General features: G+C 39.0%; 1 protein-coding gene across 4 annotated transcripts in view; it reads left to right on the top strand.

The window, feature by feature from the left end:
• The window catches only part of atm (ATM serine/threonine kinase), a 64595-nt gene that overhangs the window by 2105 nt on the left and 34880 nt on the right, over positions 1–27610 (top strand). For all 4 annotated transcript variants that reach the window (XM_046876498.1, XM_046876494.1, XM_046876497.1 and 1 more), the window contains exons 3-27: positions 3639–3760; positions 3860–4005; positions 5071–5235; positions 6154–6316; positions 7643–7881; positions 8692–8861; positions 8992–9125; positions 9548–9922; positions 10379–10579; positions 12429–12530; positions 12897–13128; positions 13928–14059; positions 14172–14297; positions 15231–15320; positions 15651–15843; positions 16654–16847; positions 17801–17883; positions 18146–18301; positions 20642–20717; positions 21185–21315; positions 21469–21586; positions 23500–23670; positions 24725–24900; positions 25128–25371; positions 27325–27443. In XM_046876498.1, the coding sequence (XP_046732454.1) occupies positions 3639–3760; positions 3860–4005; positions 5071–5235; positions 6154–6316; positions 7643–7881; positions 8692–8861; positions 8992–9125; positions 9548–9922; positions 10379–10579; positions 12429–12530; positions 12897–13128; positions 13928–14059; positions 14172–14297; positions 15231–15320; positions 15651–15843; positions 16654–16847; positions 17801–17883; positions 18146–18301; positions 20642–20717; positions 21185–21315; positions 21469–21586; positions 23500–23670; positions 24725–24900; positions 25128–25371; positions 27325–27443 (4058 nt within the window). The remainder of the gene's footprint in view (positions 1–3638; positions 3761–3859; positions 4006–5070; positions 5236–6153; positions 6317–7642; positions 7882–8691; positions 8862–8991; positions 9126–9547; positions 9923–10378; positions 10580–12428; positions 12531–12896; positions 13129–13927; positions 14060–14171; positions 14298–15230; positions 15321–15650; positions 15844–16653; positions 16848–17800; positions 17884–18145; positions 18302–20641; positions 20718–21184; positions 21316–21468; positions 21587–23499; positions 23671–24724; positions 24901–25127; positions 25372–27324; positions 27444–27610) is intronic.

The following is a 27610-nucleotide window of genomic DNA, read 5'->3' on the forward strand; positions in this document are numbered from 1 at the left end:
GTTCATTAAACTGTTGATGTGGAATGAGCAGCAAGTGATCTCCACTTGAGAAAAGCTCCATCCAGAGATGCTGTAGGGCAGGGGTGTCAAACTCAGGTCCGCGGGATCATATCAATTGTGTATTAGAGCTGCCCGCCAGGGTATAGTGCATACACCGCTAATACTACAAATCCCAGAATGCTTTGTTAGTGCGCAGGCGGGTCAGTTGAGACAGCTGAAAAACTCTGCGTACAGAAATGCAGATTTGAACTGCTCAGTAATCCGTTTGTGGTTGACGTGGAAAGTGCACCAACCAACCTCTAAACGAAGCTGATTGAACTCCAGTGTAGAGACACGCTCATGTCAAAGTACGACTCTGTGTGTGCTGCACAGTTTCCATGTTTCCTCCCCGACACACTGCTCCAACTCCATGTCCAAGCTGCTCAAATCCTCTCTGTGTTCGGCAGCACATATCTGTGTGAGCAACTGTTCTCTTTAATGAAGATGAACAAAACACCACTCAGGAGTCTCACTGATGAACATCTTCACTCAATCCTGAGGATTTCCTCAGCTCAGAGCCTAAACCCAGACATGATGCTCAGCTCAAAACCTAAACCCAGACATGATGCTCAGCTCAGAGTCTAATCCCAGACATGATGCTCAGCTCAGAGCCTAAACCCAGACATGATGCTCAGCTCAGAGTCTAACCCCAGACATGATGCTCAGCTCAGAGTCTAACCCCAGACATGATGCTCAGCTCAGAGTCTAACCCCAGACATGATGCTCAGCTCAGAGTCTAACCCCAGACATGATGCTCAGCTCAGAGTCTAACCCCAGACATGATGCTCAGCTCAGAGTCTAACCCCAGACATGATGCTCAGCTCAGAGCCTAAACCCAGACATGATGCTCAGCTCAGAGTCTAACCCCAGACATGATGCCCAGCTCAGAGCCTAAACCCAGACATGATGCTCAGCTCAGAGCCTAAACCCAGACATGATGCTCAGCTCAGAGCCTAAACCCAGACATGATGCTCAGCTCAGAGCCTAAACCCAGACATGATGCTCAGCTCAGAGCCTAAACCCAGACATGATGCACGTGCATATAAGAAGAGATGCAGGAATCTGACTTCAACCAATCAGAGTAAATCAGAGTTTAGAAAATGAGCTTAAATGAATGTTGTCTTTATGCACTTTTTCTACTCCAAGGCATGAACTGTTAATAGTTGAATGATTGCTTTTTTTAATTGAAGGAAATTATTATTTTTGGTTGTTTTGTTGTTGCCCTGTGAAAAAAGGTTTACATTAAAAAGGAATTCGAAAGGCTGTAGAGAGAGAGAGAGAGAGAGAGAGAGAGAGACATAATAAGAAACGAATACCACTGATGTGTTTTATTTCAAATTTAATTTCTCATGTGTTTAAAATATTAAACGTTGGTTGTTCCAGATTTAATGTTTTTGCAAAACTAAAGTTTGTTTCCAGATGAAAAGGTTAAACATTACACATCTGGAGAGATGGAAAACATGCACAATTGCAGTCAATTTTTCAATAAATATTGAGTTTGGCCCGCGACTTCGTCCCAGTTTTTAATTTTGGCCCACTGTGAATTTGAGTTTGACACCCCTGCTGTTGGGTGTCAGGATAAATCGAGCAGGTACAGAACAAAAAAAGTAACAGGATCTTTGGTATCTTAGGAGCATGCTTAACTTAAAGAGGTGGGGGAACAAGGAGAGAGAACAAAAACATTATCAGCTGTCTTTATTATTACATTATATAAGCATAATGTGCAGTGTGATAAGAGCGCAAGTAAGGACTCTGGCAAGACTAACTATAGCAGCATAACTAAAAGGGAGAGCCAGAAAGTCATGAGGGATCTCTGGTATATAAAACAGCCCACCACACCACTGTCAACAATCTTGAGTAAACACCTGAAAGTAGGTGGACGACAGCATACAATCATCCTAGTTCACTTAAAGACTATATAACCATGTTTCCTTCCAGATCTACTCCATTGCCTAATAAAAACCTCTTGACTAATCAAATAATTTTAAATCCAGACTTTGTCTCAAACACTATTTGGAAGGCGGTTTTATAACTGTGGGGCTTTTAAGAGAAAGCTCTGCCCTCTGCTGAAAGTAGTGCATGACAGTTGAGTTCTCTATTTGGGAAGAAGGGAATGAAAATGAGTGAGAGAATTCAGACACTGACTCATATCCTGTGTCAGAGAGGAGAGGCATTGACGAACAATTCATAACAAAGGTTACACCACTGTGGTGTTTTGTAAAACAGTGGTTTATTTATTATTTTACTGTTTATTCGTCACTCATTTATTGTATGATCACAATTAGGAGAACAGAGAACTGGCTGTCATGTCTATTCGCCATTATGTTTATTATATAAAAATCTATAGTATAAAATATAAGAAACAACTAAAAACTACATTCAATTTATAAATAAAAAATCTAATCAAGATCAATAGTAAATAAGTATATCAACGTACATTATGTACAGAACATTTTCACAGGGTTTACTGTCAGTGTCCTCAAACTAACTTCTGAGGTAAACGCCATAAAATGTTTTCAGTTTTGCTCATTTTCTTTTTGACAACTTTTGCTGAGGAGAAACTTCTCTCTTTTTCTTTCATTTTGCATTGCAATATGTAAAATAGTTCTCTGGGGAGTGTATATTAATTTTACATTTGAAATCAGTGCATTATGAGTACAAATGAGTGAACGAATGCAGGAAATGAAGTGAACAAGTTCTTTTTATAACATTTCCTGGCTTCCTGTTTCCTATGCAACTAGTCAACATGCACAATGAAAACAGGCCAATATAATGAATATTTTGGATCATGTCTTTCTCTGAGAATTTACAAATGAATTAAAGAAAGATTCACAAAACCAGCAATTCTTATTAAATAATGACTCTTTCTCTTCTCTTATGCAATGAAATCAGAAGCCGAATTTTGCAAAATGTTTTATTATGCCTTAATCAATTCTATTATTTTTTATCTCCCTCAGTACTTCCTTGTGCATCTCGTTCGTCCTATTTTCTCTATATTTCACCAACGCATATAAACATCTGACTAAATGTGCTAGTTGAACATCATATTACAGTTTTAGTAAAGATGTTAAAAGCTGTTGTAGTAAAGAGCGCTACTCTTCTGGAAAGGCTTTCCGATAGATTTTGGAGAATGGACGTGCAATCATTTAGCCACTAGTGCATTAATGAGCTCAGGGGAGAACGTCTTGGGTGTAGGAGACGTTTCATTTCATCACAAAGGTTTTCTTTGGGGGTTGAACTTAGGGCTCTGTGAAGGACATACATTTTTCCAATCAAATCTGTTGCAAACCATGTTTTCATTAAGCTTGCCTTGTGCCCAGGGGTCTTGTCATGGTGGAACATGTTCGGGCCTTTCAGATGTAGTGAAGGGAAACTGTAAAGCTACAGCATTCGATTTAACATTCAATACAACATTTTAGAAAACGGTGTGCTTTCTACTGCACAGCATTGAGGTGCGATGGTCCACTTCCATCCCATCACCACCAAGCTGCCACTGCTGTGTAATTGAGCAAGGCCTTTAACCTTTAACCACACGAGGCAGTAGGAAAAGCTTGCTATTTTTTCTGCATATTTATAAATGACATTTTTCTCCCACGCAGAAGGAAGCTGATCGTCTCAGGAGGCTTCTCCGGGATCCTGAAACTGTGCGAGAGCTTGACAGCGTGTCCACCAGCAGAGCCTCGAGAGGCAGCACCCAGCTCACATGGGATGCCGTGTTTAGGTGTGTGATGCCGATCGCCCAAGTTATCGAATGTCATCTGGGTGTGCACAATGCTTAAATCATGATCACTGATGTGCATTGTAACTAATCTCACCCCAGGTTCCTGAAGAAGTACCTGCAGAAAGAGACTGAGCTAATGCAGTCGAGCAAAGCGAAAGTCTCGGCCGCCACTCAGACCAACCGGCAAAAGAAGATGCAGGAGATCAGCAGCCTGATGAAATCTTTTGTCCGATGTGCCAACAAACGTAAGCCTTGGGCCGTGCTTGCTCACTGTTTACAAAAGGTTTACAAAAGGGCATATTTTGTGTTACTGTGGCGTGAAAACATGAAATATTTGAATGGCAATATTTAGTAGTGTTTTATTGTGGGTGGGCTTTACTTTCGCCTTCATTTGGCAACTGAACAGAAATGCAACATGACAGTTAAATGCAAACAAAGCAAAGTTAATAAGAGCCAATTCACAAAGGAAAGCTTTCAGACATAGCAAACTAGCCAAATCAGTGGTTTAGTGAGAGCTAAACCATCTCTGACAGTAGAATCTCAAAGCATTCTTTAGCCTTTTTAGCAGCTGACAGGGAAATGCAAACAAATGAATGTTAATAAGTAACTATGTTCTAATACCTGATTAGAATACTAATAACTAATTCACAAACAAGAACTTCCAGACAAAGCAAAATAGCAAGTGAGAGCTAACCAGTCTTTAAAAATAGAATCTCAAAGCAATTAGCCTAGCAAGTAAAATCAAAGTAGCTGGCAAGAGCTAACCTAGTGAGGAGGGGGGGCACCTTGAGAGTGAATGCTAACCTAGTGAGCTCATGTTGACCTTCTGCAAAAGTACAAGATGACCTGACCAGCAGAGAGTAAAACAAGCTAACCTAGCAAATGAAAGCTAACAGTTATCTTTGTGAATGAACATAAACTAGCAAGTGAGAGCTAGCATTATGAGATATGCGTTAAATCATCATCTCCGCTTTCAACATTAAGCTGTTCAAATGGATTAGCAGGCTAGGAGTCACAGCTAATCAGACTTAAATGGTGATTAAAAGGTCACGTGTCAGCTCAGTTCCTCTGGTGTTTGAACTGTTATGTCTTCACACTTCTGTCATGTATTTTATAATTCAGCCATTGCTAAATGTTCACTTAAGAGGAGTTTATTGAACATGGGCAGGACCTGTTTGAAAGTTGAACCTGTTCGAGGTAAAATTATAAATCGTACCGAATAAAGCTTCGCATTAATAAATGGATTCACATGTATTGTGTCTATATGCAGTCATTTTTGTGTTCAACATCTCCATTTTGCCGTCCTCTAGGGGGTCCCAAGTTAAAGTGTGCAGATTTGCTGGCTCACGTGGTGGAGGTTCTGCAGAACTCCTTTAGTTGTGCTGCGTACGGAGAGGACTACAGCAGCATGCTGCTCAAAAACATCTTCTCTGTCCGCAAGTACTGGTGTGAGATTACTCAGCAGCAGTGGCACTGTAAGTGTAACACTTTCTACCTCCCACAGGGTGAATAGAGGCTACAGTAAGCGTGCATTCACGTTAGGCAGAAGCAGATCACGTGATGAAATCTTTTCCAGCATCATCTAAATTGCTATCCAAATAAGACATGGTTTTTCTCAGTTCATCCAGCCTGCTGTGATTAGGAGTGGGCCATATGATAAAAATGTTATATTAAAGTATAAAGTAAGGCATTTCTAAGACACCTGTTAGCAGAGACAAGCAGTCAAGGGACATTCCAAAAATAAAAAAATTTAATGAAATGGGAAATTTTAAATATTTTTTTAAACAAAGCTTTTGCTCTCTGATCTATGCTATAAATGCCATTTATCTATATTCTGATCAGATTTATTGTCAAAATTTGCAATTTGCAGAGTTCCCGGGAATATTTTTCTGCAAGGCGCAATGACGCTGAATCCGAGAGCTCTGCCTCACTTCGGGTTGCGCAATCAACATCTGTGCCAGATGACTAGGAATTCAAACAATATAATTGTAGTGGGATGTTAGCTTCATAAGATGGCAACAAATCAAGGCGATAAAATTTAGAGGGAAAACACACAAACCAACTTATTTGAACACTTCAGTCAACTTATTTGAACACTTTTCAAGAATGTCCAGAGTTGATTGCAAGTCTGTTCCGCATGCCACTTTGAGAAATTTGCATGGGCTTTGTTGTTGAGTCCAACATCACTTCCAGAATGTAACGTTATTTACAATATATTGCAGTATTCTATGGGTAACAGCAAACTGCATATGAAAATTTCCCATAATACATTGTTTTCTGCAGTATAGCACCGTTTTAATGGAAAACGTTATGTTACTGTTGGAATTTGGCCGTTTCTCTTACAGCATTTTAATACAGTGTGTCTTTGTGTGTCTTGTCATTTTGTTGTCTAGGTCTGCTGGATGTGTACTGTGGGCTTTTCACTGCATCCAAATCCATAAACCGGGTTCTAGTGAGCAGAATCATTCACACCGTAATTCAAGGTTGCTGCCTGCAAACTGACGGCTTGTCGCACACCCTCTTCAGCTTTTTTGCAAGAGCGCTAAACAATGCCAGGTACGAAAGAAACCGTATATGCCGTATAGGCTCACTGATGCACGTTGGAAGCGAAAACTGGCCCGTGTGGTCCGAGCTAACAGACAAGCTTCAAATTGCTGAAGAAGTTAATGCTGTTTATGCTTGATTCTAAATGTTGTTATTATTAGGTCTTTGGTGAGACCTGCGATGTTGTATGATTTAGAAACAGTGGTGTTGAGTAAAAGACAGGAGGTGGAGCTGGAGGTAGCAGAGCTGAAGATGTTGAGATTTTCATTGGGAGTGACGACGATGGACAGGATTAGAAACCAGTTTATCAGAGGGAATTCTAAATGTAGGACGTTTTGGAGACAAGGCCAGGGAGGTGGGATTGAGATGGTTTGGACATGTGCAGAGGAGGGACATGGAGTATATCAGTAGAAGAATGCTGAGGATGGAGCCACCAGGAAGGAGGAAAAGAGGAAGGCCAAGGAGGAGGTTTATGGATGTGGTGAGGGAAGACATGCGGGGAGTTGGGTTGAAAGGGGCAGATGTAGAGGACAGGGATACGGATGATCTGCTGTTGGGGAAAAATAGGCAAAGGGGTTATGGTGGTCTCAGGCTTTTGGACCCTACTGGATAATTTGATCCCGCAAAGCTGTGATAATTTAAAATGTTTTGCCACCTCGCAGTTAAAATATGGAAAGGCTGTTCTCTCTGGAGAGAATAACTAATTCCTGTAACAAAGTGTTGGAGATATTTGAACAGGATCTTGAGCCTTCTTGCATGCAGACCATTTTATGCTTCATAAAGTTTGTTTATTTTCATGTTTTTTTTATTCTTTTTTTTAATTCATTCACTCTGAAAGCATTTTTCTATGGTGCTAAATAACATAATTTTGTAAATATAAACAATATAGAAACTGAATATTGTCAGAGAAAAAAAGTACTTTAAAAGTACATAAGGGAATATGTATATAATATATATAATATGTTTTCCATGTAAAAGGAAATTGGTATATGAACTATTTTTTTTAATGTAAAATTGAAGGCAAAATTGTTGGTATGCCAGAAGATGTAAAGCAACAAGCTAAAATCTCTATATATTTCATAGCAAATGTTAGTTTCACTAACTGACAGAGATCAAATGAACAATAATAGTCAACAGGCATAAGACCTACTGGAGGAAAGTGACACTTGGTGCTTCTTCATATAGTACTTCATGTATACTTCAGGCTTTTCTGTGACTAAACCATTCATTCAGTACAGTAATAATAAGTGATTATATTTAGGTTGAAGGCACATACTACAGTTTAAGTCCCAGAATATTCCACTCTAACATTCATTGGTCATGGTCTTTTTTTCACAGAACAGAGAGACAGCTGCAGGTGCTGGAGCACCTGATCTCCGCCCTGAACGTGTTCCTGCGCTCTGTGGCGATGAACCGCAGGAGACGTGTGTGCAGCCTGGGAGAAGAACTGCTTCCTTCCATCCTGCACGTGTGGAGCCAGATGAGGCCCAGCTCCAGTCTGAAAGAGGAAATGGTGGAGTTCTTCAACTTGCAGCTCAGCGTTCATCATCCCAAAGGAGCCAAGACAGTGGAGACAGGTGAGGATTTCGCTCAAAACATACAACACAACATAGAGCTAAATACATCCTCACTATCCTCTGTAAGTGCAGTTTCCATACCAGGCAGTGATGCAGCTGCTCAGGATGCTCTCAATGGTCCCTCTGTAGAACATGGTCAGGATGGGAGGAGGGAGATGAGCTTTCCTCAGCCTTCTTAGAAAAATGTTGCCATTTAATGTTTTATTATTGTTTTGTGCAATAAAAGGTGGTATTCGAGACTAGTGTTACAACAGACCAATGGATCACACAGCACAAGCCTGCACGCACAGTCACAAGGAGCACTAGCCTGCATAACACAGTGTGTCAAAGACATTATCCTGTGCAGCTGGTGGTATTCTGACCACGTGCGTTACCGCGTATGCTATACTGACCACGTGTGCACTCTGTCACGGAGCTCTCCTCACACGTGAGGTTTTTCTGGCAGAAACAACATGATCTCATTTACGCACCCACCCTACTCGCTAGATTTGACTCCTGCAGACTTGGTCCTTTTCCAGAGCTCAAATGTCGCTTTTTTTGAGATCCAGCGTGAATAGCAGAAGGTGCTTGACACGCTTGGAAAAGAAGAGGACATGTTCCAGGACATATTGTTTCAGTACATATTTAACACAAGTACATCATTTGTGTACCTCATCCACCACTGTCTGACACACAGATGCCTTCTAAATACTGTTGCAATCGAACAAAACATTATACACTAACAATTCAAACATTTCTGCATTTCAGTGTACATAAAAATGGTCTTTTCTTGTTAGCAGTGTTCTCACCTGTATGTGCGTGTCGGTCCAGGTGCCCACGCAGAGGACTGGGCGAAATGGCAGAGTCTCCTCTACAACCTGTACGAGGCTCTCGTTGCAGAGATCAGCCAGATTGGCAGTCGAGGAAAGTATGCCACAGGTTCTCGTCATATCGCTGTCAAAGAAAACCTCATTGAACTGACAGCAGACATCTGCCATCAGGTGATGAATGGTGATTTATTATTTCAAATTAATAGCGTCTTGTTGGTTTATCCGTGGAAGAACAGATCCGAGTTGTCGGCTTTTTTACAGCCCAAGTAAATGTTTTTTACATATGTGTGTCTTTGTTTAGTTGTTCAGTTGCCATGATTTACGTGTTGTGAGGGACGGGACACAGAGCAGCAAGCGACGGCGTATGGATCTCGGCTGGGAAATCCTAAGGGATCACCTACAGCCCCATCACAGTGACTTCGACATGATACCTTGGTAATTATTTATGAAGGAATATAGCGATCACATTTGCGAAATAATATTCATAATTTAAAAGCCCGATCTAAGTGAAAATCTAAGTTTAAAACTTCCTTGTGCTTTATGTTAGCTATTGTGCACCAAAATGATACTAACAATTAAACCAAAGTCATTTATTAAATCTGTATAATTTTACACGTATTCATTATTACCAAACTAAATATTCGTTTGTATATTATACAGATATCAGTTTCCCCAAATTTTGATTTCATTCTTATAAATTACCATATATTCCTGGTTCGTTTCTCATTTGGAATATTTCCAAAAATTCCCAAGATGAAGTTCCCATGCAAAGTTTACGGAAATTTAATGACCCTTTGCAACCCTAATGGTTGCACCCGAATAATGAGACTTTTTTTTCTTCAATTCTGCATCTCCAGGCTACAGGTGACAGCTGCCCTGGCCTCAAAATACCCCTCCATGCTTCCTACCCATGAATTGTCCCCTCTGCTGTCTCTGCTGTGCCAGCTGCTGGGCGAGCAGCAGCGAAGAGGAGAGAGGGGCCTGTACGTGCTGCGCTGCCTGAAGCAGGTGGCTTTGTGCCAGGCCAAAATCTCAGGAAAGAGCCAGGCTCTGCCTGCAGAGCTAGGTCGGATTTGGGCCAGAGTGTGGGCGCTGGCGGTGCGAGGCGTCAGTTCAGCCCACACCCAGGATCTGAGCCTAGAGCTATTACAAACCCTGGTGCAGTGCCACCTCGTGCCCGTCGACAGAGAGTTCTGGAAGCTCTTCTCTGGTGCCGTGTGTAAACCATCTGTGTGAGTTGGTTTGGAAATCGTCCCTGCTGAAAGCCTTCCGTTATCTTTATCAATATTTTTATAAAGACCAAGAGAAAGTATTAGACGGAAGATGGATAGTGAAATGAACAAGTGATATTTTGCTGTCTTAATTCAATTCATACACGCACGCGCACACACACACACACGCACACGCACAATTATTTGTGGTGTTTGATATAGGCTATGCTGACTGGCCACTTTATTAGGAAATCAATGGTAACTCATTTAACCACTATTTACAACAGTGGTGAACAAAAAAGCACAACATATACATGTGTGTATATTACAGCAACAGTCCACTCCTTTTAGCGGAGTACAGTTGACCTGGATGTTATGAATGATTGGCATGATTAGTGCTGCATTTTGTGTTCAAACATCAAGAATCAAACATTAGAATCTTATCAGTACACTTTTGTTTTTTTAAATTTTTCGCAGTGTTTCAGCTCTCAGTCTCACCGAGGCCTTGTCTCACTGTTCGGTTCCGAAGAGCGTATACAGCAGCGAGTGTCCGTCATCCGCGTTGCTGGATGCAGGTTCTCCGCCCTCGCTGAAGGAAGCGATCATTGATTGGCTGCTTATGAATGAGCAGAGTGATGAGATGGAGGAAAGCATCAGGCTTCACCCTATCATTTGCAGGTCCTTATATCTTGAATTGAATTTCTCTGTGCTTTAACCACCTGTGTGTATACATGTTGTGCATCTCCGTAACGGAGGCCCGATGCAATTTGCATCTCGATGCATAGTCAACAATACAATACATTACAGATATATATAATGCAGCTACGGATGCAATGGTAAAAATATGATGGTATTCAGTTCGATATGGTACAGATAGTTCGCTACGGTTTCTTTGGTTCAGACAAATATTTTACTGACTTCTAATACATGGCCACATCACAAACAGGCCTTTATAGTGCAAAAAAGAAAAAAGATTAAATATTTCTAGGGGTGTAACAATTCCTTGAGTAACTCGAATAATTGGATGATGACAATTAATCCTTCGTTAAGTCCACTAACCTGAACATGGAGCACTGTGTGTCCCATGGACCGTTATTACTGACAAGTAACACAGAAAACTGTGCAGAATGAAAAATGGAGGTACTGGGAGAATACGGCGAAGGGGCGAGGAGAAGATTTTGGCCAATAGAAAACACCAGAAATTTTCCAAAGTTTGGAGTCATTTTAAACCAAAAACATAAAGAAAACAACGTACAGTTTGGTTACCGTTTTAAATGTAATTTTTAATCATTTTATTTATTTACAGTGCGTTTAAAAAATCCCCCCGCAGTGGCCGTGTAGAGCAGATATTTTAGCGCCTTTTTAAAGCTGTCGATAAATACTAATTTTAAGCAGTTTTTCCTGATACAAGAAAACCACGTTGCGATACTGTGCAAGATTTAACCAATAAAAAGAATGAGTTTCATTTAACATATAGAAGAAAATCAAATGACATTTATTTTAAGCGTTCTGTCTTGTTTTAGTATTTAGAATTGCTTTTTAAGAAAGAAAAAGTACCTTAATTTCCGGACTATTAAACACACCCAAATATTCACCCAAAATTCGCTTTTCCTGTTGACATTCCGAGTGAGCGGCAGGTCAAACGTCAGAGGAACCGCATCCATATTTATGATGTGGTGCGGCCCAAATCAGTGGGAGCGCATCTGATTTAATATAAAGAGTTTCATTGTTTCGCTTTAACCCGTTCGGCAATTTCATTGGTCTAATGTTATGGGGCTCAGTTTTTTGGCTTGAAGTTTGTGAAACCGGGAAAAACCCATAAATTAGCCGCTTCGTTGTTTAAACTGCGGGGTTCAAAGAGTGAGGAAAAAAGTAGCGGCTTATAGTCCGGTACTTCTTATCCGATCACTTAATTGATCGATAGAATAATCGTTAGAATACTCGATTGCTAAAATGATCGATAGCAGCAGCCCTAAATATATCCAGACGTTCTTTTCCTGATCTGTCTCTAGATAGATGCAGCTCTACCTCTGCCAGGTTAATCCACAGTCTATGTGACTCTCAGGACACGCCACGGTGTTGTGATACGTCACGTTCCCGTACTGTAGCAGCAGTGGTGCTGAGAGAACGCTTTTGAAAAAGAGTTTAGCGAGGAGAAATCGATCTACAGATAAAATTCTGGGCACAAATTATTGCCGCATCTATGAATTATTCTATAAAAATAAATAAGTCGGATTGTACCGATGCAAATCCGTTAAAAACGACCCTTTTTCAATCGATGCATCACATTGTTAATTGTGAATCAGTGAATTTTTACCGTCATTAATATATGCACATGTCTATATGCTTTAGGTGGCTTTAGAAAACTAATCGATGCTTTCTGACCAATCAAAATGTAGAATTTGGCAACAGTGTGGTATAATGTAGACTTTTACCTGTGTGCAGTGAATACAAAAGAAAACGGTCATTCTTGTACAAAGCTATATTATTTCTATAGTAATTTCTATATTTTTGGTGCTGTTTGCAGGAATTTTCCTCTAAATCTTATCCCGAGAATCCTGGTTGCTTTGACGCTGAAAGATACCATGGCAGGAATGGCGTTTCTGATGAGTTCTCTTCAGCTCGAATGGTGAGTCTGTACATTTCAGCTGATAATAATGATCGTATTATGTGATTTTATTTTATTTTTTTCTATGTTTACTGTGACAAATGCTTTTTCTTTTAGTTCTTTTTATTAGTAATAGTAGCAGTAGTATCGTATTTTTATAATATAGTAGTATAGCTTTTTTTTTCTCCTTTCAAGACAAAATTGTAACTTTTTAAAATTTTAATGTAAATATAAAACTATAAAATGTTTTACACATAATTATTATGGTTTGTATTCATAGAACACTTCACCACTTCAGGCTACAGATTCAGATGCTACTGCATATTTCTTTGAATTTTCTTTATAATAATAGAAAAACTCTATATTTACTATTCTTTCCCTATTCAGCGTATCTCCTCCAGTTCGGCCCACCGAAGGCCGAACCCTGCTGAATGAAATCGAGACACTATACATACAGGTCAGTTTTGATGATGTCGCCTTACAGTCTGCAATCAAAGAAGGCCACAGTCGGACGTGTCGGGAAACACCTCAGTTCACAGTCATCGACTCTTTAAGGGCTCGAGTGGAACAGAGTCTTCACGCGGTCGCTGAGCATCTCCTCAACGTTTACTCTCCTGATGTAAGTCACATGATCTCAATTTGTTTCACGATTTTCATCGTTTATTCATTCCATCATGTCCGGTGTTCGATTTCTGTTGCGGTTGCCATATTTGGGATGGAATTTACATTGGCATTTGTGCCACAACTATTTTCTTATGGAATCAATAAAGGATTCTGATTTAGCAGAAGCTCTTATCCCGATTGACTAACATAAGTGCATTGAAGTCTGTATAAATACATACATTCTAAATCTGGTTTATTAGGACTGAGACTAAAAATACAATCAGTATACAATTCTGTGAGAAATATAAATAGACAGTGAATATATAGAAAGTAAAAAGTGGAAGAATTCCTCACCACCAAGCGTGCTGCAAAAAGAGTGAGGTAGAGGGGTGCTGGTCCATTTTTGGCTTTGTAGGTGAGCATCAGTGTGATCGGATGTGGGCTGCTACAGATGGTGATGGGATGTGGGGTCTGGAATTTCCGGCTTCACCTATCGTCAGAAGAACTTCAGAATTTCTAAGAAAAAACACTGTTAAACAGAGCCCGAACAGACTCAATATTCTCTGTTGTGTGGGCCGTCCGAACACCGACCTAATTCTAAAAGGCTTTTACGGCGAACACTCATTGCGCACCACTCGACTGCTCCATTATAATTAATAGCAAGGGGTTCTAAACGAGGGTCCAAACAATTGGTCACCAACTCCTAGTTCCAAAGTTTCCTGTTTCCTTGCACTAACCTTTGCAATAAAATGACCTGTATACCTTGTAATTCTTTTTTTTTGATTCTGAAACAGTTTTTCTTTCTTTTTTTTTAGACTTCTAATACCTCTCCTGAATATATGGTGAGGTGTTTGAGGCTACTTACTGGAACCCTCGGTGCATTCGTTTGCATTGGACTCCTCACTGAGGAATCCGCAGGTCACACTCCTCTCTTTCAGAAAGCAAAGGTGATTCTTTTTTTTCTGTACACACACACACACACACACACACACACACACACGCACGTCACAAGATCGTATTCCAAAATTTCTCACTCAAACACTTTTCTGTTATGTGCAGACAATTGCTCAGGACTTGAGCGAATACATTTCTTCTACAAAGGCCAAGTTAAATGAAGATGAAAGTCTGTCCATGCTTAAATCCGTGATGCTGTTGTACTCCGAAAGCATCAGCACAAACAATAAAGTAAGTTCATCATCTTAGACTGGCAAATACACTATAAGGGTCAAAGGTTTGTGGACACCAGCCCATAAGATATGTATATGGTTTTTTGAACATCATATTTCACATTTAGTCCTCATTTGTATTTATAATAATCTCCGGGTTTTGGAGAACGGATGTGAGGATTTGTGCTCTTTCAGCCACAATAGCATTTTAATTCAATTCAGTTCAATTTAGTTTAGTCCGATTCAATTTCATTCAAATCCAATCCACTTATGTACAGTAGCGCTTTTTACAATGTAAGATTACTATAACAAATATTTAAATAAGTGAACTATGTGTATTTATCCCCAATAAACAAGCCTGGGGTGACTGTGCTGAGGAAACTCTCTTAGCTGGTATTAGGAAGAAACCAGACACAAAGGGAAACCCATCCTCATTTGGGTTATGCCCAGAGTGTGATTATAAATCATAAAAAACAATACAAACACTGGAGCATGAGAAATATCATGAGCACTGGAGTGTACGATTATGAGTAATGTCCTTTCTACAGTCAGTTGAAGTTGTGGAACTCAACATCTGCATAATTCACCTGAGAGGTGTTTAATACGGTTGAGCTCTATAGCAGGCCACTCAAGATCTTTCCACTCCAGACCCATGTAAACCATATCTTCATGTAGCTTACGTTTGCACAGGGGAAATGTCATGCTGGAACAGGTTTGGGTCTCCTGGTTCAAGTAGAAGAAAATTTTATGTTATTGCATCCAAAGAAACTCTTAACAATTGTGTGCTTTCAAGTTTGTGGAAACAGTTTGCGGAAGAACCAAATACGACTAGAAAAGTCAGGTGTCAAAATACCTTTTTCCATGTAGTGTATTTATGCTGGAAAAAAAATGTTTTTTTGCATTTAAATACAAATGGCTTTAATATATTGTTTTGGGGTTTTTTGTCTGGCAGGACAGCGTTTCTACAATCTCTCGCCGATTAGTCATGAAGGCTCTTCCTGCTCGACTGCTGAGTGAGCTGTCTGAAATCTGCAAGTTAATGGTAAGTGGATCTAAGAAAAATTCTATTCAATTCTCAATGTAAAAATAGAATGCAATCAAATAAACTAAAAAACTATCCGAAATATTGAAGAGGAATTTTGAGTTAAAAAAAAAAAAATGGCATGGTTAAATATGATGTGAACCCCTGAATCTTTTACAATTACGATTTGTTTTGGCACATCTTGAGTTTTTTGGTGCATCTTTGAGTATCTGTACACGAGCAGCTTAGGATTGTAGTGTAATGGGATTTTCTAACCTGCAATGCATTCAATATTTTGCGGATTAACATATCGCAGGTGTTTATTTCTAAATAACACGTCCCTCTCCACAGCTAGGTAACTCGGCTAAAAGAGACAGTACAGGGGTTGATAACGATCCTGACGACATAGACATGAGCAGAACTCAGATGGAGCAAAACCCACAGGAGGAAGTTGACCTGTTTGATGATGGTGACGGCGCACAACCCAGCAACAACGCAACCCAGGCGCTTAGTCCCGACCTGACTGATTCCCAGCATGGCTTAGGTAATACTAAACAAAACAAATCTGTTGAACAGAATTATACAACAGTCCTGTTGAGTTCTTTACTCTGATTGGTCAGAAAGTGCTGGATATTTTTAAAAAATTTTATGAGTAACACTTATAGTAGTAAAGAAAATAGAAATAAAACAGGTTAGTATTAATGCACTGGTTTTTTAACACAGACCCTTGCATGGTGAACACACCACGGGAACTAAGTAATAATTAGCTTAAAAAAGGATGAACATGTAATCTCCTAACAGTGGCATCATGGTGGTGCTGGGATTGAACCTGTCAGGTAACACAGTTACTTTTAGGACTCAGAGCTGAAAAGGACACTTGCGCTACATACACAGTTTAGGTATCTTTGGAAAGAAGATTTTGCTGTCCTTCATTCGGAGTTGATAAATATTGAAAATGATGAGTTATAAATGCTGAAGTGCCTTTAAATTTCTTTTTACTGCAATGAACATTTTTTAGATTTCATATATTAAATATATGGACCCAGTCCTGGAGCAATCCAGAAAAGTAATGGGTTGAAAAACATGTCTCATGAGTTTATATTTACAGTTCAAAAGTAATAAAGATATAATGAAATCAAATCAAATCAAAGTTATAATCAAAGTCCCCCTTTGAGGAACACACCTTCCGATCGGGAGTGCCTGTTGAATTCCTTATTTAATGTAAAATGTGTGGACTTATGAATATATGAAAATGATAAAAAGTAGAATTTAATTTCTTTTATTATATGCATATTGATTCCTTACTAAGTGTTTAGCATATATGTATTTGTGTCTTTGTTTTTTGATTATTTAGGAGCCAAAAGCCCTCTTTCACAGGAGCACTTAAGCAAGCAGGACCTGGTTTTCCTGGACACCCTTGAGTTTTTGTCCCTGTGTGCGTCATTCGAAACCAGTACCGGACTCGCCTATAAACCTCTAGACCTTCGGCGCAAGCTGCTAAAACTGTTGGATCTGATTGACCGTTCTAAACCTCTGCACCTCCACATGGTGATTAAGAGATCAATATAATAAAGAGAATGAAGAGGCTTTAATATGAATCATGACATTTCAGTTTGTTTGTAATCATTTCGAAGGCAGTTGAAGCGAAAATAAAGGTCAGATGAACGCAGAATACAGTTTATAGTACAAATGGTGATCAATACTATATGGACACCTCGATTTTTCACCCATATGTGGTTCTTCCCCAAACTTTTACCACAGAGATGGAGGAACACAATTGTATAGGATGTCTTTGGATGCGGTAGCATTAAAACTTCCCTTTGCTTGAACTACAAGATCCAAACCTGTTCCAGCGTGACACTGTGTCTATGCACAAAGTTAGCTTCAGGAACATATGGTTTATATGGGTTGGAGTGGAAGATCTTGAGTAGGCTGCTATAGAGCTCTGGCTTTAACTCGATCGAACATTTTTGAGATGAATGCCGACTGCACCCCAGGCCTCCTCACCTCACCTGCATGAGTACCCGACTTTACTAACACCCTTGTAGCTAAATTAGCACAAATCTCCACAAACACACACCAAAATCTAGTCAAACATCTTCCCAGGAGAACGGTGGTTATTATAACAGCAAATGGGGAGAGAATGTAGAATGAGATGGTCAGAAAGAATCTTATGGTCAGGTGTCCACAATTGTTTGTCCATAAAGTGTATTTATGTTATTGATATTTAAACAATCTTTTACAGTTGGTCTAGAAAATTTCAAGGAATTAAAAAAATGCAATCTTAACAGTTTTTGTGATCCGCTACACATCCCTGGATAAAACCACTTCTAAGACTAAGATCTGCCAAAATGGAATTTTATCAGTAGAAAAAAACAATACCGCAAAAAAATTCAAGTGAAAATTGCAGTTCGGCAAGAAACAGCAAGCGCTGCCAAACCCATTTAATCCATCCTCTCTATTGTGCATCTGAAACACTTTCTCCTTCTGTTCTTGTGCAGTATCTGGTCCTGCTGAAGGTGCTTCCATCAGAGAGGATGTCTCTGACAGCTGAAGAGTTCGACTTGCTGATCGGACCTCTTGCGTAAGGAGAGTTTTCTGATATATTAAATATAACTGTTTGTATCACAGTGAAATCTAAAAGGCACACGTTAAAATATCAGTCATTGCTATTAAATTGCGTTAAAAAAAGCCAATTTTTAAAATAAAAATAAAAACAGATTTCATTTTCATATTGAGACTCAAAATGTTTTAAAATGCTTCCAAGTGTTTTAGGTCAATTCATGTAATTTCTGGAGAAATCCAAAATGTTAATAGTGTATATTTCTTTTCACATTTTGTAACAGAGAGATATGCTCCCAGTATCGTCAAGATCAGGAGATGTGCCGTGTCGTACTTTTAGCGCTGCTCCCGTGCATACGCTGCCTACAGAGTGCACCTGAGCAGGATGAGGATTTGAATCACGCTCGGGGAGCTCTGCTACAAGTGGTCTCAGGCTTCTGGTGGGTGACAACAAAAAGTATATTAATAATAATAATAGTAGTAATAATAATATTTATCAGATTATTATTAGGGAGACAAGCAGGTTTATCGGCACTCTATTGTTATTTTACCTTTTTCTTTTCTCTATTCATCTTTGGCATTCGATAAAACCATCTGGTATGAAGTTTAGGATATCGACTAGGGACGGTCTAAGAAACTTTCTGAGGAAAATTTGAGCCTGTGCTGAGAACTTCTAGGAATCCTTGTATTGCCTGGGTTAAGGCGAATGCATGACATAATGCCAACCCATAATATCAATTTCCATCTAATTAGATTTTCTGCAGTTCTGCATTAAGGCTGTTTTTTTCGCTATTACTTTACAGAAATATTTCCAAAAGCTAAGTGTGTTTTTTTTGGTTGCTCCGCCTACTCCTTTTCTTTCTGTACATATTATCCAATCTTAACCTAATTTGGCTATTATTAGCTAAATATATATATTTATCAAGCAATTTTCAACAATCAGGCAAACCCATATGCTTGGTGCAGTCAGATATAAGGTTGGAAATTGACAAAAAAAGAAAAAAAGAAAAATTAAAACAGTCAGAAAAACAAAAATGTTTTGCAGTAGCAATGACATTCGAAAGGTCATAGTAGCGACAGTTAATGTTAACAGTCAGAGATTTCCGCCACGGTCTATGGTTAAAACATACTATTATGAACATAACTACAAATCACTTTTGGATCTAAAAAAAAATCCAGAAATCCTATAATATATGATTTTTAAACTATTTATTTGTATGATACAGCTGCAAATAATTATTTGAACACCTGTCTATCAGCTAGAATTCTGACCCTTCAAAGACCTGTTAGTCTGCCTTTAAAATGTCCACCTCCACTACATTTATTATCCTAAATTAGATGCACCTGTTTGAGGTCGTTAGCTGCATAAAGACACCTGTCCACCCCATACAATCAGTAAGAATCCAACTACTAACATGGCCAAGACCAAAGAGCTGTCCAAAGACACTAGAGACAACATTGTACACCTCCACAAGGCTGGAAAGGGCTACAGGGAAATTGCCAAGCAGCTTGGTGAAAAAAGGTCCAATGTTGGAGCAATCATTAGAAAATGGAAGAAGCTAAACATGACTATCAATCTCCCTCGGACTGGGGCTCCATGCAAGATCTCACCTCGTGGGGTCTCAATGATCCTAAGGAAGGTGAGAAATCAGCCCAGAACTACACGGGAGGAGCTGGTCAATGACCTGAAAAGAGCTGGGACCACCGTTTCCAAGGTTACTGTTGGTAATACACAAAGACGTCATGGTTTGAAATCATGCATGGCACGGAAGGTTCCCCTGCTTAAACCAGCACATGTCCAGGCACGTCTTAAGTTTGCCAATGACCATTTGGATGATCCAGAGGAGTCATGGGAGAAAGCCATGTGGTCAGATGAGACCAAAATAGAACTTTTTGGTCATAATTCCACTAAATGTGTTTGGAGGAAGAAGAATGATGAGTACCATCCCAAGAACACCATCCCTACTGTGAAGCATGGGGGTGGTAGCATCATGCTTTGGGGGCGTATTTCTGCACATGGGACAGGGCGACTGCACTGTATTAAGGAGAGGATGACCGGGGCCATGTATTGCGAGATTTTGGGGAACAACCTCCTTCCCTCAGTTAGAGCATTGAAGATGGGTCGAGGCTGGGTCTTCCAACATGAAGCACACAGCCAGAATAACCAAGGAGTGGCTCTGTAAGAAGCATATCAAGGTTCTGGCGTGGCCTAGCCAGTCTCCAGACCTAAACCCAATAGAGAATCTTTGGAGGGAGCTCAAACTCCGTGATTCTCAGCGACAGGCCAGAAACCTGACTGATCTAGAGAAGATCTGTGTGGAGGAGTGGGCCAAAATCCCTCCTGCTAACCTGGTGAAAAACTACAGGAAACGTTTGACCTCTGTAAATGCAAACAAAGGCTACTGTACCAAATATTAACATTGACTTTCTCAGGTGTTCAAATACTTATTTGCAGCTGTATCATACAAATAAATAGTTAAAAAAATCATACATTGTGATTTCTGGATTTTTTTTTTTAGATTATGTCTCTCACAGTGGACATGAACCTATGATGACAATTTCAGACCCCTCCATGATTTCTAAGTGGGAGAACTTGCAAAATAGCAGGGTGTTCAAATACTTATTTTCCTCACTGTATATATATATATATATATATATATATATATATATATATATATATATATATATATATAAATGAATGTTGTTAGAATGTTGTTATATGAACTGTACAGCAAAAAAAAAGCTGAGATTTTTTTTTTTTATTATTTCTCTTTTTTTAGCATTTTGGGTAAAAGTGGTAAATGCAGTTCAGATGTAAGAGCAGCACTGGGAAGCTGTTTACTTGCCTTAATGGAGGTAAGGTGTTATAACTGACAGTCATCTCTATCTATCTATCTATCTATCTATCTATCTATCTATCTATCTATCTATCTATCTATCTATCTATCTATCTATCTATCTATCTATCTATCTATCTATCTATCATCATCATCATCAATCATCAATCATCAATCATCATCATCATCTCTCTCTCTCACCTCACATTTGCTCACAATTGTATATATAAGTATATAAGTCTTAGTTCTGAATGATGATCGATCCGAATGGAGCACATCTTCTAGCCAATCGGAATCAAGCATTCAGCCAAAGCATGTTCTAACAGGAATTAACCTGTTTGACTGTTTTTTGATAAAAACAGCACCTAAAATAATATCAAAGCGCCTTCTGACCAATCATGTAAGAGGATTTTTCAACACTGTGCTATACGCACATATAAAGCAGCAAAGAAATACTAACATTGACTTGGTTTTGTGTTTCCGTAGGTCGACCCTTGCTGTAAGTGGGTGGTCTTATCTTTGAGGGAGGAGGAGCTTCCTGCATGTGCGATTTTGCCTTCGCATCTTGCAGACCCTCACCACCGAATTCGCATGCAGGCAGCCATGAACATAGAAAGGTCCCTTTAAAATAATTCACAGTCATTTAATGACAAGCCATGTATAGCACAACGTCACTAGTGATGTCCGGGCCAAGTCATGTGACCTCAGACATTCTTAAAAAAAAAATTAAAAGATAAATACAAATTTCTCTGCATGTCTATTGTTTGCAGACTGTTCCTGGAGAAGGTAGATTGGGGTAAAGAGCAGAAAAAGATGCTTCCACTTAAACACCAGCAAACGGCCTTCGAAAATGTCTACTTGAAGGCACAGGAGGGGACGAAGGTCCAGGTAAATCCCTTAAAATAATATCTATTTTGTCTCGCTTTAAGCTTTTACACAAATATGTTACAATATTCAAATGAAGCAATAGCCGCTTTAGCAATGCATGGATTTTTCACAAAATAAATGTTTGTTTATAAATGAACAATTTTTCCAAAAATGTTTTGCACTAGCACTAATGCCATTTTTTTTTCTAAAAATTTTAAAATAATTTGGAAAGTATGTTTGTGGTCGAAGTACATTTATGTCCAGGGTTCAAAATTCATCCTGGAGTTGCCTGGGATGAAGTGGATATCAATCCTATGAATTTCCTAAATGGATTTTCCTTCATCTTTTGATTTCTTGCATTCTAGTTTTTGGCACTAAGTGGGAACTAAGTGGTGGGAACTTAGTATTAATTATAAAAAATAATACAGTGGTCCCCCAGTTACATTCTAAGTTCCCAGCGAGTTCCGAAAATCCGCGAATTTTGGGACGCATCCCCTTAGTGAACCTTAGCTTAAGCTTACTTTAGTGAATTCATCCAGACATTGTCACTTTATAAACATAATAGTGTACAGTATTTGATCAAAACACACAGTTTAAAATGTTATTCCTAACGTTCCTGAATATTCTGTCCCGCTGCAGATTCCTGCGATATTTAAAGATAATCCGCAATTTGCTGTGAGTCAGGTTTCAAATGAGAATCCGCAAATTTTCCGAGCCACGAGTTCCAAACCGCGGATTATGAGAGGTTGACCGTATTTTATTTATTTATTTATTTTTTCAAATTTTAAGAGCAGCTGGATGACGACAACGATGACATCAGGTAGTCGTAAAATGATTCCTCGTAACATTTCAAAGCCACGATGTGCAAAACATCACACAAAGATATAGAAGAAAACATTTTGGATCAATAAACCAAAAAAACATAAATAAATAACTGCAGAAAGGCCACACTGCAGACAGGATCAGCGATTTACATGTCGGCAAATCAAACTAAATCGGCTGAATTAATACAAATAAATAAATAAGTACAGCGCAACATTACAAATTCATTTACAAGATTAATTTAGAAAAGATTTAAACCTTTACAGAATCTCCCACACATTGTTAAAGATTTAATTCACTCTGTCACAGGGGTGATTGGATTTATTCATGCTCATTAAAACTGTTTATTTAAAACTTCTTTCTTTTCATATTTTTAATAACATCATTATCATAATATATAATGTATATTAACTGTATATAATTGTTTAATTAGCTGTATATTAACTTATTAGGGGAAAAAAAAGTAGTTCTCTACGAAATCAAAAATTGGCACCCCTCATATACAGTGGTGTGAAGAAGTGTTTGCCCCCTCCTGATTTAAAATTTTCAATGAAGGTTTTTATTATTGAGGGAAAACAATATCCAAAAGGGCCATGTATTTTTGGATTTTGTTTTCCCTCAAAAATAAAAAAAACCCCTTCATGTTCCGTTCACTTGTGTTATCTTTTACTAATATTTCAATTAATTAGTTTGATGATATGAAACATTTAATGTGACAAACAGGCAAAAAATAAGAAATCAGGAAGGGGGGAAACACTTTTTCACACCACTGTAACTAATATGGCAGCATTCTCATTTCATAACAAGGATCGAGGTTTCATTCTGCGACATAGGAGCGAAAAACAATCGGCAGTGCCGGAGATGAGCAGAGAGAAAATAAATAAATAGAAACGTGTTCAGAGTTGTGTCACGTTTCTCTGTCTGGAGGATGTCAGATTGGTGGATATTTTTCGAAAGCTCGGAGAAAGACTTGTGAGACATGTCACAATTGATTGCCACTTTTACTTTAGTTGAATACTTCCCTTTACAAAAAAAGGATGGTGCATCGCCATCGTACGGCCACACGCTTGTTTTTGTAATTGTTCTAAAATTTCTTTCCTTCTGATCCACAGAGAAACGGATCCCCCGAAGATCTGGCCGATGAGACCTTTAACCGGCTTGCGACTCTGCTGAAAAGCCTATCCATGGTGATGTGCTGCAGCCCCGTGTGTGAGAAGCAGGCCCTCTTCGCCCTCTTTCAGTCCTACAAGGAGAACAACATTGAGGAGAGCCTGATTACAAAGGTGCAGAATAAAGGGTTTTTATATTAGATAGAAGAATTCAACTGGATGGTCTTCATTATGAGAAATATGCACAATGGGTTTTGGATTTTAAATGGATTTTTTGATCATAATTCTTTTTTTTCCTCTCAATACGATAGTCATTAAAACTTGTATCAATTTATCTGTCCACATTATATGGACGAAAGTAATGAGACACCAGACTTTTTCTCCCGTATGTGTTTCTTCAGACTGTCCGTCCATCCATCTATCTATCCATTTATCTATCTATCTATCTATCTATCTATCTATCTATCTATCTATCTATCTATCTATCTATCTATCTATCTATCTATCTATCTATCTATCTATCTATCTATCTATCCATCTATCTGTCTATCCATCTGTCTGTCTGTCTGTCTGTCTGTCTGTCTGTCTGTCTGCTTGCCTATCTATCTATCTGTCTGTCTGTCTGTCTGTCTGTCTGTCTGTCTATTTGTCTGTCTGTCTATTTGTCTGTCTGCCTGCCTGCCTGCTTGTCTATTTGTCTGTCTGTCTGTCTATCCATCTATCTGTCTGTCTATCCATCTATCTGTCTGTCTGTCTGTCTGCTTGCCTGCCTATCTATCTATCTATCTATCTATCTATCTATCTATCTATCTATCTATCTATCTATCTATCTGTCTGTCTATCTGTCTATCTGTCTGTCTGTCTGTCTGTCTGTCTGTCTGTCTGTCTGTCTGTCTTTCTATTTGTCTGTCTGCCTGCCTGCCTGCCTGCCTGCCTGCCTGCTTGTCTATTTGTCTGTCTGTCTGTCTGTCTATCACAAATTATGACTTCTTATCTGGCTAATTCCAACCCCATGCCTTGAGAATCTTTTGGCTTTCTCTAAAAAAAATGTATAAATAAATTTTAATAAAAATGAATAGCTATTAATATCTTTTTATATATGTTTTTCTATCTGTTTGGAATGCATTAACTGTACATTAATGTATTCCTATTACTCTGTGTATACTGTGTGCATGTGCATGTCTGCTTGTTTTTTTTTTCTTCTCATTTTTTTTTTTCTGCCGTTTAGGTTTTGCATAGTGTTTCACTTTGCCTGGGCTACAGAAGTTCTGAGGCGTTCGTCTGCTCTCATCTGAATTATCTGGTGGCTGAATGGTTGAGCCAGAGACAGACAGATGCCACCTACACCCTACAGAGTTTTCCTTATACGCTATTAAACTGCAGCAGTCTGGAAGAGTTTTACAGGTACTACATTTAAAAAATGGGACAGCAGTCACAAGAAATCATTTATTACCATTCATAGTTGCTTTAGATTTGGGACGTTCACATTTCTACCACTATGAAGCCCATATCTCTTGATATACTAAAAATCTGGAAAAAACAAAAAAAATCTATTTTATGGGGTACTAACAGGATGAACAGCTGTATTTCTGTGTGTGTGATTTTTTTTCTACTTCAATTTTCCATTTCAGGTCATCGTATCATGTTCTTATCCCACGCCTGGTCTTCCTGAATGACTTTGAGCAGGTGAAATCTATTGGGCATCACCTGAAGCAAGACTGGAGGCAGCTGGTGGCCAACTGCTTCCCTAAAATCATGGTGAACATCCTGCCTCACTTTGCCCTCCCCGGCCATGACGCGGATGCGGCGAAGCAGAGAGAGAACGCGCACCATGTTTATGACCTGCTGAAGGATGACCAGTGCCTGGGGAAACAGGTACGAACTCGAATCCAGTTCAGCCAGTTTATGATGTTTGCCTTTTAATATCGTAAAGGTTGGCAGGGCATGGGAATTACTAGTGACATTTCAGCCGGGACTTGTATTTCATGCTTTACCTCAGTGTTTTTCAATTCTAAAATCAGATTTTAACCCACAATGCAGAATATCCATACAGATTTTTCCAGCTTCCATCGTCTGTCATTACAAGAGCGGCCTCTAGAGGCGAATCACTGACATCATCTGCTGTTTGTTTTTTGTTAGGTTTCTCTTAGAGACTCCTCCCACTCTTTCTTGGTAAATTTCTCCAGTATGGGTCTGGGAACATCAGTCACACAGACACACATATCCAAAGTGTAATGACAGAAAGAATGCATATATAGACGAACAAAAACATTCTTAACGCTCTCCTGCCCTTAATCACTGTTCGACAGATTCATCTCTGTTCGGGTACCTAGTATGTAGAATAAAATTCCATTTGATATGTGAACAGCCGAATCTCTAAAAGTCTTTAAACGACATCTAAAGAGCTTCCTCTAACAGCAGCACTTGTATACTAAATGCACAAAAGTATTGGGACATCTGATTTCTCCAGCCACATGCGTCTTTTCCCCGAACCTTGATCCCAATGTTGGAAGCACACAATTGTATTGGATGTCTTTGAATGGGGTGCCATTACATTTCCCCTGCTCCATCAAGACCATGCCCCTGTGCTCAAAGCCAGCTCCAAGAAGATATGGTTTACATGGGTTGGAGTGAAAGACGTTAAGTGGCCTGCCATCAAATTTTCACCTCAATTGTATTGACTGCCTTTGGGAGGAATTGGAATCCTGACTGCACCCCAAACCTCTTCACCGTACATCACTACCTGACTTTACTAATGCCTTTGTAGCTAAAAATCCAAACTCATTCTCTAAAACTTTGTGGAACATCAATCCAGAAAATAGAGATTTGATCAGGTTGTTAAAAAAAAATCACATTTCGAAGGTGTCCACAAATTTCTGGTCATATTGTGTATATTTTTCAACTGATGGTCTCTTAATGAACCAGAATCAGAATGTACTTATAATAAGAGACTTCAAAATACTTTTGTAGGTGGATAAGTGCGTCTGCTAAATGCCATCAATATAAATGTAATATACGTACATTAATCATTTTCTACGATTTTTTTCTTTTTAAGCAAAAGTGCTTTATACTTGTCACATGTACTTTACAGCACAGTAAAATTCTTTCTTCATGTATCCCAACGATGTTAGGAAACTGGGGTTTAGAGCGCAGGGTCAGCTACATGGGGATACATGGGGCTTGCTCAAGGGTCCCAAAAGTGGCAGTTTGGCAATCCCGGTTTTGAACCCCCCAACCTTCCATTCAGTAGCCCAGAGCCTACTGAGATACCACCTTTCCCACATCACAGTTTATTATTCATTCACTTGTTCTAATATGTTGCTATAGTTATAGAAGACACTCAATCACACAAAACACGTTTTTAGAAAGTTAGAGGTAAAGCTATAAATTGATATTTTCAGCCTTGAGAGGTTCCTCGAGGACAGAGGTGATTTGCACTATGTAACTGCACCTTATTACCTTCGAGAGAGAGAGATTATAACATGTGATGAAGGGAACTGACTCGTTTCGGGATGTTCCGTTTCAATGAATTCAAACGGAAAAGTACCACGTTTTTTTTTTATATATATATAAAATCAAAAAGTGATCATGATGCCAAAACATTGTCGTATAAGTGAAATAAAACACTTCATTAACACAAAACACCATAAAAGAGCACTTGCTGTCATGGTTTACTTACTCACTTACTTACTGTAAATAACAACCAGAGTGCTTTGTGCTGTTTTTTCCGCTCGGATATTCAAAGGTGAATTTCCTGAAGAATAGAAGACACTTTGATTGATTGACTGATTGAATGAACGATTGAAGAATGCAGTTTCCTATTTGCAGCAAATCGACAGTCTGATACACGGTAACCTGGCGGACATTGTTGTCGAGCTGTTGATGACTCTGTACGAAGGAGCAGGATCAGGAAATGCTGAAACAGGAGATCTGCAGAAGTTCACTGGGTAATTAATCTGTATATACAGTGTCACAGTCATGAAAAGCTTTTTATATATAAATAACCTTCCTGTGTTGCTTATTGTTATTTGTACTCATAGATGGTCTGCAATCTGATCAATGTTTCGTTGTTATTGATGTTTTTTTTAATCTTGAGTCTCATTGTTGTTTCTAG

This window comes from Silurus meridionalis, chromosome 20 (genome assembly GCF_014805685.1).
Source record: "Silurus meridionalis isolate SWU-2019-XX chromosome 20, ASM1480568v1, whole genome shotgun sequence".
Lineage (NCBI taxonomy): Eukaryota > Metazoa > Chordata > Actinopteri > Siluriformes > Siluridae > Silurus > Silurus meridionalis.